At 41.0% G+C, this 17,577-nt stretch overlaps 1 protein-coding gene across 2 annotated transcripts in view; it reads right to left on the reverse strand.

Moving 5' to 3' along the window:
- The window catches only part of SACM1L (SAC1 like phosphatidylinositide phosphatase), a 53,310-nt gene that overhangs the window by 12,846 nt on the left and 22,887 nt on the right, over positions 1–17,577 (reverse strand). The window contains exons 5-13 of one of the 2 annotated variants that reach the window (XM_069560885.1): positions 16,287–16,436; positions 15,240–15,299; positions 14,342–14,375; positions 9,535–9,636; positions 7,398–7,483; positions 6,545–6,631; positions 5,984–6,052; positions 3,232–3,311; positions 250–348 (exon numbers count right to left, since the gene is read on the reverse strand). In XM_069560885.1, the coding sequence (XP_069416986.1) occupies positions 250–348; positions 3,232–3,311; positions 5,984–6,052; positions 6,545–6,631; positions 7,398–7,483; positions 9,535–9,636; positions 14,342–14,375; positions 15,240–15,299; positions 16,287–16,436 (767 nt within the window). Of the gene's footprint in view, positions 1–249; positions 349–3,227; positions 3,312–5,983; positions 6,053–6,544; positions 6,632–7,397; positions 7,484–9,534; positions 9,637–14,341; positions 14,376–15,239; positions 15,300–16,286; positions 16,437–17,577 lie in introns of both variants that reach the window. The other variant, XM_069560886.1, reaches the window with a different exon arrangement.

Consider the following 17,577-nt stretch of genomic DNA (forward strand, 5'->3'; position numbering starts at 1 on the left):
GTGTAGAAGATAATACATAAAAAAACGAAAATACCTAGACTTGGGTCATTTTTAAGAATTTTAAAATACTTAAAAATCACCAAACCTAATCTTTCAGGAAAAAAAAAAACAGACTGAAAATGAGAACAGAGCAGTGCTATGAAGCTGGTGAACTCTATGCATAGGTCTGCTAGCTAATGCATGACATCTGTGATTAATGCATGCATCTATCTCACCCCTCAGTTTCCACAGAGAAACAGCAGAACTTACCTTAATTCATCTTGCATTTCTGCTACCTGATCCAATAAAATACTCAGCCGATCCCACCTCATATTTTTACATTCCTTATGGAAGTCAAAGGCAATGTACCTAACAAAACAAAAGATACTCAGAAAGTGACTAAAAATTAATCATTTTTCCTTTAATACTACCTTCATAAGCTGATCCTCCTCTCTAAACACATTTCACCTAGGAACATACATTTACTCTGGGTTTACCACTATACATACACACACACAGAGGCATGCACAGATACGCTGACCTTCTCATGCGCATATCTAGTGAAGGAAAAAAATACACACTTGTATCTTTACATGTTTTTCTATAGGCCCTAAGATAGGCGTCAACAAGCCCAGCAAAAGGCTAGAGACGTGAGCTCAGGCACAGCAATGAGGCATGTTAATATAAAGTAGCCTTGTCCAACTGAGTTGTCTACTGTGTATTTATTCTCTGCCCCAGGTGCCAAGAATAGGGCCCCTTTCTGATTTTCCAATCAATTAAGATATTCCAAATGGTCAAACTCGATTCAGGCCAAGGAGGGCTGGACTGTGTTGGGTACTTGAGGCTGTGAGAAGAACAGAAACAGGATGGCCCCTACTCCGGTTGTTACTTGTTCATCCTGCCAAAATATTCACTTTATCAATATCCACACATCACACATGCAAGTGGTAGAGAAAACTTTCTGGTCTGTCAATCGGTAATGGGTTGTTTTCAGTTATCTGATATTTAAGAGGCATAAATCTCAAAGCTGGAACACATCTATCAGTGAAGGTGTCCTCCTAGGAACTTGAAAATGCTGCCCCTTGAGAGGGAGAAGAAAATCATTAACCAACTCCCAAAAGTCAAGAGAGGAAGAAGAATGCAAAGCACCTGGGCACCAGGGTACCTGAAGATTCTCACACAAGCCACCTTCACCCAACTTCCTATTCAAGCATCAAGTCAAGTCATGGAGGAGGAGGACTAGAAGGACACTACACTCTCCCCAACAGAGCAAAATTCAGACTAGGCGCCTGCTCTCGTGTGACCTCCTGGCTCCAACGGCCGAAGGGACAGCAAACACCAATACAGCATGTGCTTCCAGCAGGTCAAGAGAGAGGTTCTATCACCTTAGCGGTTATCTCAGGGCATAAGAGGGGCCTTAGCCACTAGCATAAAAACAGGTTAGCCAACTGTGGGGCCTTGTCGTTGCTGAGTCACATCCAACTCTTTTGCGACCCCATGGACTGTAGCCCGCCAGGCTTCTCTGTCCATGGGATTCTCCAGACTAGAGTGGGTTACCGTTTCCTTCTACAGAGGGACCTTACACATTAGCATAAAAACAGAAGCTAGCCAACTGGGAGCTAACCTCTGTTAGATGCCAAAGTAGACTTTGGGCAGACTGAGAGTGGGGGAAGCACTTTCAAAGGCAGCTGCGTTAAAACTGGTGGCATCGCATTTATTTTTGGAGAGCTCTGATCATGGCCATAGACTCGTCTGAAGAATTTAAGTGGCTCATTAGCACCTAAATGCATTTGGATTCTTTGGCTTACATCATTCTAAAATTATGTTTGTGTCTTCTCAGAATATGTCTCACATCATTTCGGTAACAATAGCTTTAGGGTTTCACTTCTTGGCAGGAGCCTTCCGAGTGCACTGGAATACCGAGGGCACAGCTTTAGACTGACATATGCCTCAAGTTCTCAAAGTTAGCTTCTGCTGCAAACTCACCTACAGAAACCCTCAGAAACACAGAAAAGGCCTTAACCAGGGGTGTGACCCAGCAACCAGGAGGTAAACTTTTGCTGGAATATATGATACATGCTGGACTTTAAACCCAGAGATTCTGATTTTTCAGGTCTTAGATATATTCTGAGTAATTCCTCTGAAAATTTAAGGCACATCTTGGATAGGAGTCACTTCTGATTCACTCAAAGTGTGTTTGTGCAGGTTCCACCGTGAGAAGGCAGAAATGTGCAGGAAGCAAGGGTCTGAAGAATTTGCTAGAGTTTTTGAGTTGGATAAAACAAACTTAATTTCTTCCCCAAAGGTTCATTATGTCCTAGTTTTGTTTAAAATTTTCTATAGCTTAAAAAATATGGTCCCCAAATAACCCAGTACCATTTCTTTGAAAGTCTTCCCCAATGCCTGTGACCACTTCCTACCAGAGTACACCTTCATCTCCTGGCCCAGATTCTGGATGCAGGACGCTCCAAATGGGCTGACTTTTCACCCTGCACATGTCCACAGGGCAACTACTACTGTTTTAGGATCCCTCTCTTTTATGACAGAGCTTCAGAGAATTTCTAACCATTGTCTGGTGACTGACAGGAGAGATAAGCTGCTGCTCCAGACGAGGCCACCACACAAGAGTAAGCTGCTCCAGCTTGTGTGGGGTCAGGACCAGGCAGAGGCGAGTAACTTAAAGACCCAATGGCTGTGGCAACACAAAGCCTCAAGGTGAGGATTTTAACCAAAATTCAAATTTAAACTCAACTGTTAAATTATTCTGTACAAATGAGCTTATTTAGAAGTAGGGTCATGGATGCAGAAAACAAACTTAGGGCCACCAGGGATATGGGTTGCAGGGGATAAACTGGTAGACCAGGACTGATATACACACACTGCAATACATAAAGAGATGAAACTAACAAGAAACCGCTGTGAAGCACAGGGAACCAAGGAACTCTACTCAGGATTCTGTAATGGCCTATATGGGAAAAGAATCTTAAAAAAAAAAAAAGAGTGGATACATGTATATTTCACCCTGCCATATGCCTGACACTAACACAACACTGTGAATCAACTATACTCCCAGTAAAAATTAAAAAGAAGTCATCCTGCAGCATGAATTAAGTCTGAGAAAACTTCAAGCAAACAAAATCACGCTTTAGAAACAGCGAAGTGAAGTAAGTCTAGAGAGAGACCAATGTGCTTGCATGCACATGAAGTGCACACCTAACCTGAAAAGCCCAAAACAGATTTCTAGTGAGGTACCTGATCATCCCGTTCCCCAAGGAAGACACCATTGTTGCAAACGCCTGTTCAAGTGGCTTCTCTGAGCCCTTCTGATTCACCTGTAAAAAATTAAAACCACCACAGCTTTAAGTTTAATTAAAAGGAGACAGTGACATCAGCAAAATGGCAGACTGTGAAGCTTTAAGCTCGTGTACCCTCACAAAAACATCGGAGAAAAGAGATGCTGTCTAAACCAAATTTGTAGGAACTCTGGAAAACAATCAAAGGTTTTTAGCAACCAAGGAGAGGTCCAATCACAATAGAGCCATCTTCGAACCTGGAGGACAATTCTGTAGCATTCTTCTTGTCCTTGCCTTAGCCTTTCTCCAGTGCAGTGACAATCCTAGCTTAAGCAGCAGCAACAGTTCTCAGTCCCTCTCCTCTAACTGGAGGGAGCAGACGAGAACTTATTTGCAAACTATTGCGTATGTTTTGTTCTGATCTGAAGGAGTGACTCGGCGGTCTCTGTCCTGCATAAATGTGAACACAGGCAGGGAAAGTGGTAAACGCTGCTCATATAAGCTGCAAGAGGACTACAGACCAACAGATGCCTAGGGCAAGATAGTTCAGGTGGTGACACTGAAAAGACCATCCAAAGCCTGCAGAAGCAGCTGGGGTGTTAATGATAACTCTTTGGGAAATTAGGATATTAAAAAACAGCCACATTCATGGAGGGTTTTAGAAAGCCATGTGCATACCGAAGCAAGAGGCACACTCTGAGAAATCCTAAAAAGACCTTAAGGCTTCACCTCAAGCTAATCTCTAGGTTCAGAGCAAGCCTAACTAAATACGTGAAGGACTGCTCCACCACAGAACCAGTCAGCAGAAATTGGGAGATGGGTTTGTTCTCTTTTTTGGTTTTTCCTTTGTCTACTTCAGGTCCTGATACTCAAGGAAATTTCTATCACACTGTTAGCTGAACACAAGCAAGCTCAAAGAATAGAGACTTTAGTGAGCATACACAAGGAACAGTCTTTGCAAAAATAGTTTGGAAAAGTCTCAAAACAGATGGATTACTATAGCATTCAACAATCAAAACAAAAACAAAACAACAGGAAACCCCTAGGAAAGAAGAATCTGACTTCCTGAGTTACTGTATTATGTACATCCAATTCCCTGTTTTCAACAACAAAATCATAAGGTATACAAAAAAAAAAAAAAAGGAAGACAAGGCTTAATGAAAAAGGGTAAACTGATAGAAACCATCTCTAAAGAAGCCTTATTTATAAAGAACTTTCAAAATAACTGTCCTAAATATGCTCAGAGCTAAATGAAAGCACGGACAAAGAAGTAAAGGAAATCAGGAAAACAGTATATGAAAAAAAACAGAGAATATCAAAGAAACAGAAATTATTCTGAGGAACCACACAGTAAGCCTGGAGTTGAGAAGCACAAGAGGGAGACTAAAAATTCACTAAAGGAGTTCAACAGCACCTTTGAGCAGGAAGAAAAAAGAATCCGCAAACTTGAAGACAGAACAAATGAAACAATCAAGTTGAAGAGAAAAGAATCAGAAAACTGAACAGAGTCTAGGGGACTTGGGACACCACCGAGCACAAAATATATTCACTATAGGAGTCCTGGAAAAAGGAGAGAAGAGGCCAGAGAGGTTATAAAGAGAAAATGGCAAAACAACTTCCCGAATTTGATGAAATATAGAGATCTTCAAATTCAAGAGGTATCCAATCTCCAGATGGGACAAATCCAAAGAAATTCACATCAGACATTATAATCGAACTACTTAAAGACAGAGAGAGATCTTGAAAGCAGCAAGAGAGAAAGGACTTGTCACATACAGTGATTCTGAGTAGAATTATATGCCAATTTCTCTTCAGAAACCTTAGAGGCCAGACGGCCATAAGTTGGCATATTTATAGGAAAAAAAGGACTGTCAACCAAGAATTGTATGTCTGGCAAAACTGTAATTCAAAAATGAGAAATTAATAAGATATTCTTAGTTTTAAAAAAGCTGAAAGAATTGGTAGCTCAGCTGGTAAAGATTCTGCCTGCAATGAAGAAAACCCTGGTTTGACTCCTGGGTCAGGAAGATCCCCTGGAGAAAGGATCGGCTATCCACTCCAGTATTCTTGGGCTTCCTTGGTGGCTCAGACAGTAAAGAATCCGCCTGCAATGCGGGAGACCTGGGTTCGATCCCTGGGTTGGGAAGATCCCCTGGAGGAAGGCACGGCAACCCACTCTAGTAATCTTGCTAGGAGAATCCCCCACGAACAGAGAAGCCTGGCGGGCTACAGTCCATGGGGTCGCAAAGAGCTGGACATGACTGAGCAACAACGCACAGCACGGCACAGATCCGCCCTAGCAGAAATACTCCACAGAGTCCTCAGCTTAAAACGGAAAGACACTACAAAGTAACTCAGAGCCAGGTAAAGAAAAACAGCCTGCTCAAGACAAGCAAGACACGAAGGGATAAACACTGCACAGCGTGACTTAGACGAGGCACTTAGAACAGGCACGAGACAGAGACAGAAGCAGAATAGAGTTACCAGGGGTTGAGGTGAGAGGGATAACAGAAGGTGACTATTTAAGGGAGACTGAGTTTTTGTCTGGTACGATGAAAACTTCCGGAAATGGAGAGTGGTGATGGTTGTGCAACAATAACTTAAGGCCACTGAACTGCACACTTAAAAATAATTACCAAGGTTAAATTTTGTCATGTTAAAAAAAATATGCTAAGGTTTTGTGCCCCAAGAAATGGAAGAAAGACACATACCAGATTGATTATGACTTGTTTTCCATAAATAATTATTTGTGAATCAAAATGCCTTTGGAAACCGTCCATCTAGAAAGAGGGGGAAAAAAGTTATACACTTTACCAGATTACAAGAATATTTCCAGGATGTTTAAAAGGATCTCCTTAAATGTCCTATCTCTATATTCAAGAAAATGACATTAAGCTGTCTTCTAGATATTCTAAATACCATTTAGTAAGTAGTAATTATAAGCCATTCTACTCTGAGCTACAATATTACTATTTTATTTCTGAGCTTAATCTCAAATAGAATACACTAAATATTTTAAACAGCATAAGGTTGCAAATTTTACTGAGATCTCTAAAGTCAAAATTTACTGTAACATTCAATTTGTTTTTCCACATTTTAATATGCCATCTATACAGTCTCTTGGTTTAGAGGTCCACTCTGTGCCAGAACCAAGGAGAAAGGCCTCAAAGACATTGAAGCCTGACTTATGAGGAATACATGCTCTATATGCAAATTATAATTCCAATAAGCTTCTATTCATAGTCAATGAAAATAGCATGGAAGATACACACATGATTTGCTACTTTGTTGATCAGTGGCAATGGTTTGTACTTGAGGTTTGGTCTTTGAGACCAGTAAAGTGGTATTGATCCTCGAGTCTACAAAAAAAGAGAAGATATGTAAAAAGAAACATATACACACACACTTGTTTTTCTCAGCTTTCTGCCAGGCGTATGTAAGTATCAATGACTGAAAAATAGAAAAATAAACATATGACCGGCTAACTATGAAATAAATTCATGCTTACCTGCTCCTAAATTCGTATTTTGCGGGGAAATATTTAGAAAGGACTTTTTCTGATTTTACATACATGTACTTGTGGACAGTTGGGCTTCTCCTAAATTCTAAAATAAATCAATTTATCTGCAAGTAAAAATTACCAAGTTATGTCTGCTATATAATTTGGCATTATAATAAAATGAAAAAATAGCTTTATTCATTCTCAAAAGAATATCTTTATCAACTTAAAAATATTTTTAGCCATTAATGCTCTCGAGCAACAAGTGACCCATTGCTCAGGTATTATGTCACAATGACATGCACGGCAGGTCGGGTCAGGCACAAGCCAGCTGCTTGTCCTGTCCTCACGGCCCTGTAGAGGTCTGACGGGTTAAGCACACCCCTGCACCGCCTAACCTATCCTCTTCTGCAGGGATTTAATTCAAGGGCCGGAAACAGAGGAAGCTGAGTGCCGGCCAGCTTAATGGAATATCCTTATTCTGGGTGAACTCTGTCCACATCATAGACTGCGATATTACTTTAAAAAGGAGAGAAAAGGAGAAAAACGTCAACAATATAACGGGAAATCACAATCCAAGCTGAAAAGCCTGACTGGCTCGCTGCCTCACAGACACGGTCACTTGCCTGCACAAATGAAGCCTTGCTCCCATTGTAGTGCACAATCTGCTCTGTCTCTACAAAGTTAGCTGCATGGCCTTCAGAATCAATCCCTGAATTGAAAAAAATAACTATTTATTACGTAAGAAAAACACAAGAAACTCGCTAATTCACTCTTAACTTGAAGAGAATTAAGTCAGTTCAAATTAGTGGAAAAGTACTTTCAAAACTAAATTTCAAACAAATGCAGAATACACCATCGGAAAGCTAACAGATGCTTGCTCATTTACATGGGCTTAAAGGCAGTATTAAGGACCTATTAATAAACAAATGATGTTGACTGCTATTTACTATATCAATTATTTATATATACACAATTTCTCCAAAACAGTGTTTCTCGAACTTTGTACATCTTTTAAAGAAAAAACAAGTTCTTAAAAACCTCTGAGAGTATATTATGACATAGATTCCAGTTTGAAAAACACCATTTTGGAAGTTAAACCATTAAACACAGTATTAAATGCAAATGTGGGCCATTTTGTTAATAGTTTTTGTTATAATGATGCAAGTAGCCCAGGAGATGCTGATAACTTTAACCGTCAAAATGAAAGCACAAAAAACTGTATATAATCCTACAATTTCTAGAACTCCATGCATATACTAAAAAAAACTAATTTGAAAAGCACTGCTCTTATTTAGCCTTGATTTAGTTAGTTCTTTCACGTTTGAAGCATTACCTTACTCTTGTTTATATTATCTATTTTAACTAAGAAAAGTTAGCTAAAAATAAGCAAAGGCAACTTTCAATTAGTGCCTGACTCAAATTATCAGGAAAAAAAAAAAAAGTAGATTTTTAACCATCTCAAATATTTAACATCCTTTCTATCTGACATATGTCTAAAACACTTAACACTGAGGTATAACATATAATATCACAGTTTTTGTTAACATATTTACAAGAAGGGGAAAAAAATTATGAGTCAAATCAACAATAAAATGCCTTTTCAACACCTTCTAAAACCACTTGTTGAAGCATGGGCTATACTCGGTCCTGCCTAGAGTTTTCATTAAGGATAATATGTAGTTATTTTAAAAACTGAGACTAAGAGTTAAGAGTGTGTAAGAGAGAGTTAAGAGTTATGTGTGAGAGAGAGGATCTTTAAGAAGGGATTTTCAATATATATTTAGTTTAAAAACACCCAAGGTACAAGAGAATGTACACAGTATACAACCACTGCCTACAAAAGGAGAGCACACCTGCCATAACATAGACATTATCTGAAAGATAAGACACTCACACAGACCAGCTGGTCAGGGGTAAGATGCAGCAGATACAGTCAGAAAGGCGAAATATTTTTTAATTGCATATCTTTTTATATTTCTTGACTGCATTGCAAATTTAAAGCTTTTAATTAAAAAATATGACTCCATCCAAGACAATCCAGATATAAAGGCATTGCTAGCTTTAATCCTGATTCTATAACCTTGGTCAGTTAACTCGCTACATGTCTTTCTTCCTTTGCTATGCTAAAGATGAATGAAATGATTTACAACCTCCTAGCCCAAAACTTTCATGATTTACCATAGAGTAAATCCACAGTTTTATTCTGATATATTTTGGCTTAAAAAAAAAATAGATTGAAGGAAACTTCTCTCATAATGACAGTAACTTTTAACACAGATTTTAATACCCTGGTTTAAGCAAATTAGCATGTTGCTAGAACAAAGCCTAGAGAATAAATGCTCGAATGTAAATCTTAAAACGCTGAAGGCACAAAGTCAAATGTCTAGCTTTATACATGCAAAGAAACCAAGAGCAATAAAAGAAAAATACTTTCCGATATGGGTTTAGGTTACTGAAAACTATAGTGATTTCAGTTATGCTTTCAGACATTCAGCAAATTACACGATCGGCTCATCTTAAAGTATTAAGCAGCAGTCGACAGTGTCTATGAACAATGCAATGACTGTCACCGCAGTAGCTGGAGGAAAGCACAGAAGACCTACCTAATTATCACAATGGAGCAGGAGAAAAACATTAGCGAGGCTATCAAATGATAACGAAAACAAATACAAAAGGTTACACTCAGGTCACCATGAGCCAAACGCTAATTAGAGACAGATATAACCCAGTACCAAATCGCGCTGACAAAATTCATCTCACCTCTCACATAATAGCGCACACCAGCTCTGAAACAACTCCTCCTCGAGATGAGAATCCAATCAAAGTATTTTCCATTAATAGAACATGAGTGCATGGTAATAACTCAACTACATTAAGAAAAATACAACATGTGGAGAAATCATATGTATTATTTTCAGATGAAATTTGAATCTCTCTACCCTAGTTAGAACGACTGTCTCTAAAAGGAAAAAAGAGCAGAGAACATGCAAATCTTTGTTTCTTCATGAATATTCACAAGCCTTTACTTCTGATTGTGAAGTTCCGTGAAGTCAGTAACCCTATGATGACGCATAGTCAGTGTGTTTCAGTGGTTCAGCAGAGTGTCTCTATTTACATGATATGATCTCCATTCCCTGACAGTCTCAACCACTTTGTGAAAGTAAAGAATACTAACCACATCACAAAAAAATCATCTTTGGGTCAAAAACATAGACATTTAAAAATAGATTAACCTTCAAATAAGAAATGGAAAAAAGACTAGGCTACTGAAGTTCATATTATATATATTATATACATAATTACAAATAACAGTTGGTACGCATATGAAGATTTACAGGTCAAATTGTAAATTAAAGATTATTCAGAAGCAGATGATAATTAAAAATTATCTCCTCCTTCCTCTGTGTTTGGCCATGGTTATTTTACATATATATAACATTTTTCTTAATATAGTTTGATTCATCCATTATAAAGCATAGTATTATAACAAAGTATCTATAAACCTTTCAACTTCCAAACAGTATCAAAACCCTGAATCTAACCATGTGCTCCTCGATCCCATCCAACTGTCTACTTGCCCACAAGGCTTGTGGAGACCAGTCTTCTGCCTTTTAAGTGTAGTCCCTGATAGTTCATTTGGTAAAGAATCTGCCTGCAATGCAGGAGACCCCGGTTCAATTCCTGGGTCGGGATGATCCGCTGGACAAGGAAGAGGCTACCCACTCCAGCATTCTTGGGCCTCCCCTGTGGCTCAGCTGGTAGAGAATCCACCCGCAATGCGGGAGACCTGGGTTAGATCCCTGGGTTGGGAAGATGCCCTAGAGAAGGGAAAGGCCACCCACTCCAGTATTCTGGCCTGGAGAATTCCATGGGCTGCGTATAGTCCATGGGGTCCCAAAGAGTCAGACACGACTGAGTGACTTTCACTTTTTCATACGCAACCATGACTTTAAAACACACAGCTTGTTTTATAAGAATGGCACAACACTCTTAATGTAACTCCAAGTCCTTGTTTATTCCCCCAGTAAGTACCTAACAGTCATCATTACTGCCTGAAGCAGCAGCTCGGTCCTCTTCGGTGTCGTATGAAATCTGAAAGGACCGTATCACAAAACCCCTAATTGCGCTGATGGAACCTGCAGCTCCGAGTCGGTTCTAACACTGATGCTGCGGACATTCTTGAAAAACCTCCTGGTATAAACATGTTGGGTATCCAGAGGGGAAGGCCTAGTCAATTCATAAGGAAATGCTAAATAATTTTCAAAACAGCAGTACTGAATGACACGAGCAATATTAATTTTTTTTCTTAGCAATATGAATTTCTAATGATTCATCCTTCTCCATCACCTGGTATCATCAGCTTTAATGACTCATCTTGAGCTCCCAATTCACAATCCTTTAAAAGCCCAGTGCTAAAGGAGACTTCAAAGCAGTATTTATGCATTAATTTGGTCAAGTTATCTCTTTGGAGCAGGGCAGAAAGATGAATCAGACAGGAGCCTGCCCTGACAGAACTGAGTAAAGCATGGAATACGTCTGACTTTTATGAATCATTTTCTTCTGATTACAAGATGAATATCCTTCCAGAAAGCACTGGAAGGAACAAGAGAAAAATAAAAAGTCACGCAGAAGCCCATCATCATGACACAGCTTTTAAAATGTCGATGTGTTTACTTCTCATCTTGTATCAGTTAGTGACTCCCAGGGCCATGCGCTCCCACGTGGGATGCCCACCTCACATGTTGTCCTTAGCTTCTGACCACTGCTCACAGCTAACAGCACTGCTTTCATTTCACTGTGAAAGAAGCCACCACCACATGCTCCCACTACATCTACGCGCCCACCGGCCTCCACGCCCACCCAGCTGCTTCCTTGCTACCACGGCGGCTGAGCTGGACAGTCCAGCGGACGAGCTGTCCTTGCCAGGCCTGTGACCTGTGCACAGGGCCCCAGCCCCTCACACACTCAAGGACACTGCGCCAGCAGCGACGGCGTTCTCGCCTTCTCCACAACCTGGCTTCCGGGATTTGGTGAGAGCCCCCACTGGGGAGGGGAGTGAGGGAGCAGGAGCGAACCTCCCTCCCTAATGGTCATTTTAAACAACCAGCAGCATGTCAGCTGATCCAGCCCTCTGCTTGGACACCTGGTACGCCTCTGCTTTGGGACACAGCTCTCACTTGGCTGGTTCTCTTCTTCCTCAGCGGCCTTTGCTGGTTGGTCTTCATTTCCCCAACTTTAAATCTTAGAGCCACTCTGTGCGACTCGTCCTTCCACTCAGCCGCTCCAACGCCCCGCTTCAAAGACCCTCCGTCCTCACCGGGGCCAACAGTCTGCGGCTCTAGCACGGACTATCTGGAATCCCCTTCAGTCAGGCTTCTCTCCTTCTTCACACCTTTTCCTTTGCTATTGCCTTTCTTCCTCTGATGCTCTCATCCCATAGCTCTGAATGCCATCTGCACCCTGAGGTCTCTCAAACATATGTCTCCAGTGTGGACTTCCCGCCTAAATTCCACTTCCACTAATCCATGTTTTCTTGCCATCTCTACTTTGATATCCAGACATTGCAAGCTTAATGTGTCCAAAGAAAGGCCTGAATGCTCTGGCCTCCCTCCCACCTCAGCTCTGACCCCTCAGTACATGGCTTCCTTCCACTTACTCTGGCCAAAAACCTTAAGATGCATACTAAACCCTCTGCCCTTCCCCGTGTAATACAATTTGTCAGAAACTCCTTTTAGCTCTATCTTCAAAACTTATCTGGAGCCCGACCACTGTTGATCACCATCACCTCCCACCCGGGTTACGACAACTGCTCCTAACTCTGCCTTGCATCCCCCCTGCTCCCCTTGGGCTTATTCTCTGCACCAGTGTCCGAGTGGCCCTGTCCGACCACGCCGATTCTCTCCCCAGATCCTGGGCGCTCCTCCTGACAGTTAGGCCAAGCTGCTGAGGGCCTGCAGGATGCGGGCCCAGCTGCATCTCAGAACCCAGCTCCCGCCTGCCCTGTCTACTCTCTGCCCCAGTCATGCTCCCCCCACGGGCCCTCTGTTCTTGCTGGTCTCTAAGTACACAGAACGTCTGACGACAGTTCTCAAAAGTTAACACTAAACAAAGAACAATGTAGGGACCCCTGGTGGCTCAGGGGTAACGACTCCCCTGGCCAATGCACAAGACAAAGGTCTGACTCCTGACCTGGGAAGATCCCACATGCAGCGGAGTAACTGAGCCCGTGTGCCACAAGTACTGAGCCTGTGCGCCACAAGTACTGAGCCCGTGCTCCAGAGTCCAGGAGCCGCGACTACTGAAGCCTGCATGCCCTACAGCCCGCACTCTGCAGAGAGAGAAACCACCGCGATGAGAAGCCCAGGCACCACAGCAAGGAGCAGCCCCCACGCGCTACAAGCAGAGAAGAGCCTGCACGCAGCAAGAAGACCACCACAGCCAGAAACAACGAGCTACATTCAGACATGTTTAAAAAGCCAATGTTACGCTTCAGATTTAAAGCTAAATGGATAATCTGTTTATATAATCTCATTTACCATTATTTGCCCATTTACAATCTCATTTTGGAATTAAAAAACACACACACAAACAAGTGGCCCAGATCCTTCAAGCGCTACTGAAATAGAACATTTGCTACTATTTTACCCTTAGGAGAACTTGAGAGAGCTTCAGGGAAAAAGCAAAACAAAACCAGAATAAACAAGTGCTTTTATCCTGACATTTTCTGATTTCTATTCCCTCACAACTGTACAAAATCTTTTCCTGCATTACTATTTTCTGCTTTTAAGTATAATAGGCATGATAATTTAAGGAAATCATATTAACACAATGAACAAATAAATCACAAACTGCTGTGTTAGCTCACAAGCTTCTCTGGCAGTACCTGAGAGAACCCCTCAGTTTCTAGCAGAGCCCTGGTCTCGGGTGCTCAGCAGCACGCTGTGCGGACCCTTTAACAGCTAGCTCAGTCTGTTCCCCTGTTTTTATTACTACAGTGATGTCTCTGATAAAGATGTTTTTAAACATGAACTTACGATTAGATAATCATTACTCACTCCGTACTAGTACCGTACCTTCTCTGCAAGCATCACTCTTTGTAAAAACATCTATGTTTCATTTTTTCTGGGGCTATTTCAAATGACAAATATAATTTTCAACTGTAATTCTCCTCTCCAAGTTGCTGGTCACCCTAGTTCCTGAGTCTTTCTTAATTACTAAGAAAAATGTTCACGAGTCAGGCTAAAATTATTCTTATTGAATTGATAAAGTCTTAAAAAGCCAAAACACAGTGGACATATTTCTTCTTTTAACCCACTAGCCCCAGAATTCTGGGAGAGAGAGAACATGATTTAGTCTAAAGAGTTCATTCTAGTTGAAAAAAAAAAAAAAAAAAGGTCTTTTACAACCAGTATTCTCAGATTTTGTTAATAGGTTTGATTTTATCAAAAGCAGTATCTACTAATTCTAAAATACTCTCATGTAACAGTTGAGACTGTCTTTAAATCTGCCTTATAGTAATATTTAAACAAAGACTGCCACAAAACTGAAGAGTAATATGTAAGGATACAGCCATGTAATACCGGAAGGGCAAACCGATGGACCTGAAATGAAGATAATGTTTAGGAATAAATATACTTTAATAATAAAAAGAAGCACTATATAAAAAATATTTAAAGATGGGGAGGTAATACACGAATACAACAAAGCAGCAAACTTACGGGCAACGTAATTTTAATGAAATTTTTCTACTGTCACACTGCCTTTGCAATTTAAAAAATTTAAGTATTTGCTGGAATCATTTGGGCTTGAACATTCATAGATATTGGAACACTAACAAGACTACACAAAGGGCCAGAGTGTTTATCTCTCTTTGTCAGTCTTGGCCTACAACAATTGCACTCCTCCAGGGAGTTCAATCTACTTTTCCCACAAAAGCAAAGCAAATGTCAAAAAATGAAGCCCTCAGGCAAATCTATTTACCTAGATTCCATACATTACGCTTCTGAAGTGGGCCTCCTTGTCTATACCTCATTTGTGTAAACCAGGAACAGAGGGAGGTGACATCTATGCACATCTATCCTGGGTGACTGAAGGGAGTCAGGGTCCCTTACAGACGCAAATGCAGAGCTTCCCACTTGCCTGGGGAATTAGCTATGGCCCGATTTCTACATTGTTCATTTTCCAAGACGTATTCTCTCTCTCTTCCTTACGGAAAGCAATGTTATTTTTACTCAGATATTTTTTCCTTATTTAAGGCTTCCATAGAAGAGCAAAGTAAAATAACTAGGCTTCTTCAACCTAGAATGACGTGAGAGGGTAGATCTAATCGAAGTCCACAAGTTTATAAACAGCTAAATCAGATTTCTTTGCCAAAATCCTTAGTGATTAACTAGCCGTTATGTAACATGTATTCAATTACAACCTGGATGGTGACAAATAAGCTGGTTTAATTTAGTGTACATTACCTCTGGCTGAGCAGAAAGTTCTCGGAGAAGATGACCATTCCATACAAACCGCTGATCTGCCTGAGAGAGAAGTTTTAAAATCAGCGTGGGCTCAGCCATGTCCCATTCTTTGCAACCTCATGAACTGCAGTATGCCTCTGTCCTGCAGACTCCTCTGTCCTCCACTGTCTCCTGGAATTTGCTCAAATTCACATCCACTGAGTTAGTGATGCTATCTAACCATCTCATCCTTTGTTGCCTCCTTCTCCTTATACCTAAGACTACATACAATTTTATCAGAGTAGACTATTATAGTCTTTAGTAAGTTAGTCAACTAAAATATTGATTCAGGTTGAACTATATAAAATTATCACTTTTATGGGTCAAAAATGGTCAATTAGTGGCAATTTCATATAGTCTAAGCCAATAGATAACTGACTGCAACTTTATAAATGCTATCTGCCCCCCTAAACATATCTATTTTTGTTAACAACAACAAAAAAATCAAGGCAGTAATTATCTAGGTTCTTGAACAGCAGAAATTTCATGTTAAGATCATCTGAGGTCTAGTTTTAAAGATATGCTTAATTAAAAAAGAGAAGGTGGGGGAGGGGGAAATCACAAAAAAATCCACACTAAACAAAAGCATATTTTCCAAGTTAACAAGCTGTTACTTTTCTTGTTGTAAAAGCTATAAATGACACCACTACAAAAAGAAGTTCATCTCTTAGAATATTAATTTTACAAGCACAATGGTGTTGCTACTGTTCTATTATACCACAGACCACTGAGAGCTAGGAAATGACCAACATGTGTGTTCAAGTTAGATTTCTGAAAATGCACAAATGCAATTCCCAATCGTGTCTGTGAAACATACAGATTCTGGGATCTTGAATCTGGAAGTGTGATGTCTACTTGAAACATGGTATGTTTTCAAAGCCCCATACATGATCCTGATACAGCCAGGACTGAGAAAAATCAATATATATTTTTTGGATAAAATAGAGGCATGCTCCTAAAAATTCAAAAATAAATCAAAATTTTTAAAAAACAGAAGATTAAGCTTACCCTTTCCAAGAGACTCATTTCCTGGAATTCTGGACTAGTGTTGGAGAGCCGCTGCAAAGTATGGGTCAAATCATATGTCGTTGAAAAGTAAAACCCATCCATACTCAACACATGGTTCATCATTGCTAGGAAAGTTTTATTATCTTGTAACTGCAAAGAAAGCAGAGAACACAGTCTATCTTATCCCTGAAAAGGAATCAGCATGATCACAGGGTCAAAGTAAAAACCTTTAAGTCAAGCCCTGTTAACTGCCATCAGCACAAAGACTGGACGAGGGGGATGCTCACTTCCCTCGGACCTGGGACAGTTCCTGTCACATGGACAGCGCTCAGGAGCACAGGGTATTACAGAAACTGGGAGGCAGACCTCCTTGCCATTAGCATCGTTCACAATTTTTGCTCTAAAGGGCAGAAGAGGTAGTTTAATCAAACACCACCACCTTAAGTTATGACCTACTGAGTCTCAGATACTTTATATAGATTCTCTCGTTATGTTCTCAGAAACTCCTTGCGAGGTTAGCATAATTATCCTCATTTGACAGAAGAAAAAAATTCTTTTAAAAAAATAAAGCAAAAATGGAAAAGTCTAGGAGAGAATACAGTGGTCAAGGTGGTAATGAAGGAAGACCCTGAACTCACCTCCTCCCACAGGCACCAAAATTACAACAATCCACACAGCACCTGTCTATGAAAGCAAAGCTGAAGCCTGGTAGGACAGGTTTTCCACAGCTAAAGATATGAAGACGGAACCATGAGATGGGTAAGAGAGGTGAAGACCTGGTATAGTCAAGACCCACACCCTCAAGCAAGTGATTCACAAATGGGAGGATTATCACGACTACCGAGGTTTTTCCCAGTGAGCAAGGGGTCTGAGCCCTACGTCAGCTCTTGAGGTCAACGATCTTGTACCAGCAAGACAAGCTCCCAGAAATGTCTGGATTTGAAGGCCAGAGGCCAGCAGGGCTTGTGTACAGGAGAGCATGACCGCTGCAGGAAACAGACTCCCCTCCTAAAGGCCTGCAGAGACTCTCAGGCGCTCCAAGGCCTAGCATGGGGGCACCTGAAAGGAGCCAGGGCCAGACCCACTTAGTGATCTCAGCAAGCCTCCTGGACAGGCAGAAGGCAGCTGGGACTGCCACTGTGGATGGAGACACCGGCAGCAACCACCTTAGGGAGCTCGTTCTACCAGAAGGACAGCAGCGCTAGCAAGTGCCATTCTGGACCTCCTTAACGCCTGTTAGTGCGGGTGGCCGGGTGGGGGGGGGGGCGGTGGCTTCTGCGCCCACCAGCTG

The sequence above is a fragment of the Ovis canadensis genome, chromosome 19 (assembly GCF_042477335.2).
Source record: "Ovis canadensis isolate MfBH-ARS-UI-01 breed Bighorn chromosome 19, ARS-UI_OviCan_v2, whole genome shotgun sequence".
Lineage (NCBI taxonomy): Eukaryota > Metazoa > Chordata > Mammalia > Artiodactyla > Bovidae > Ovis > Ovis canadensis.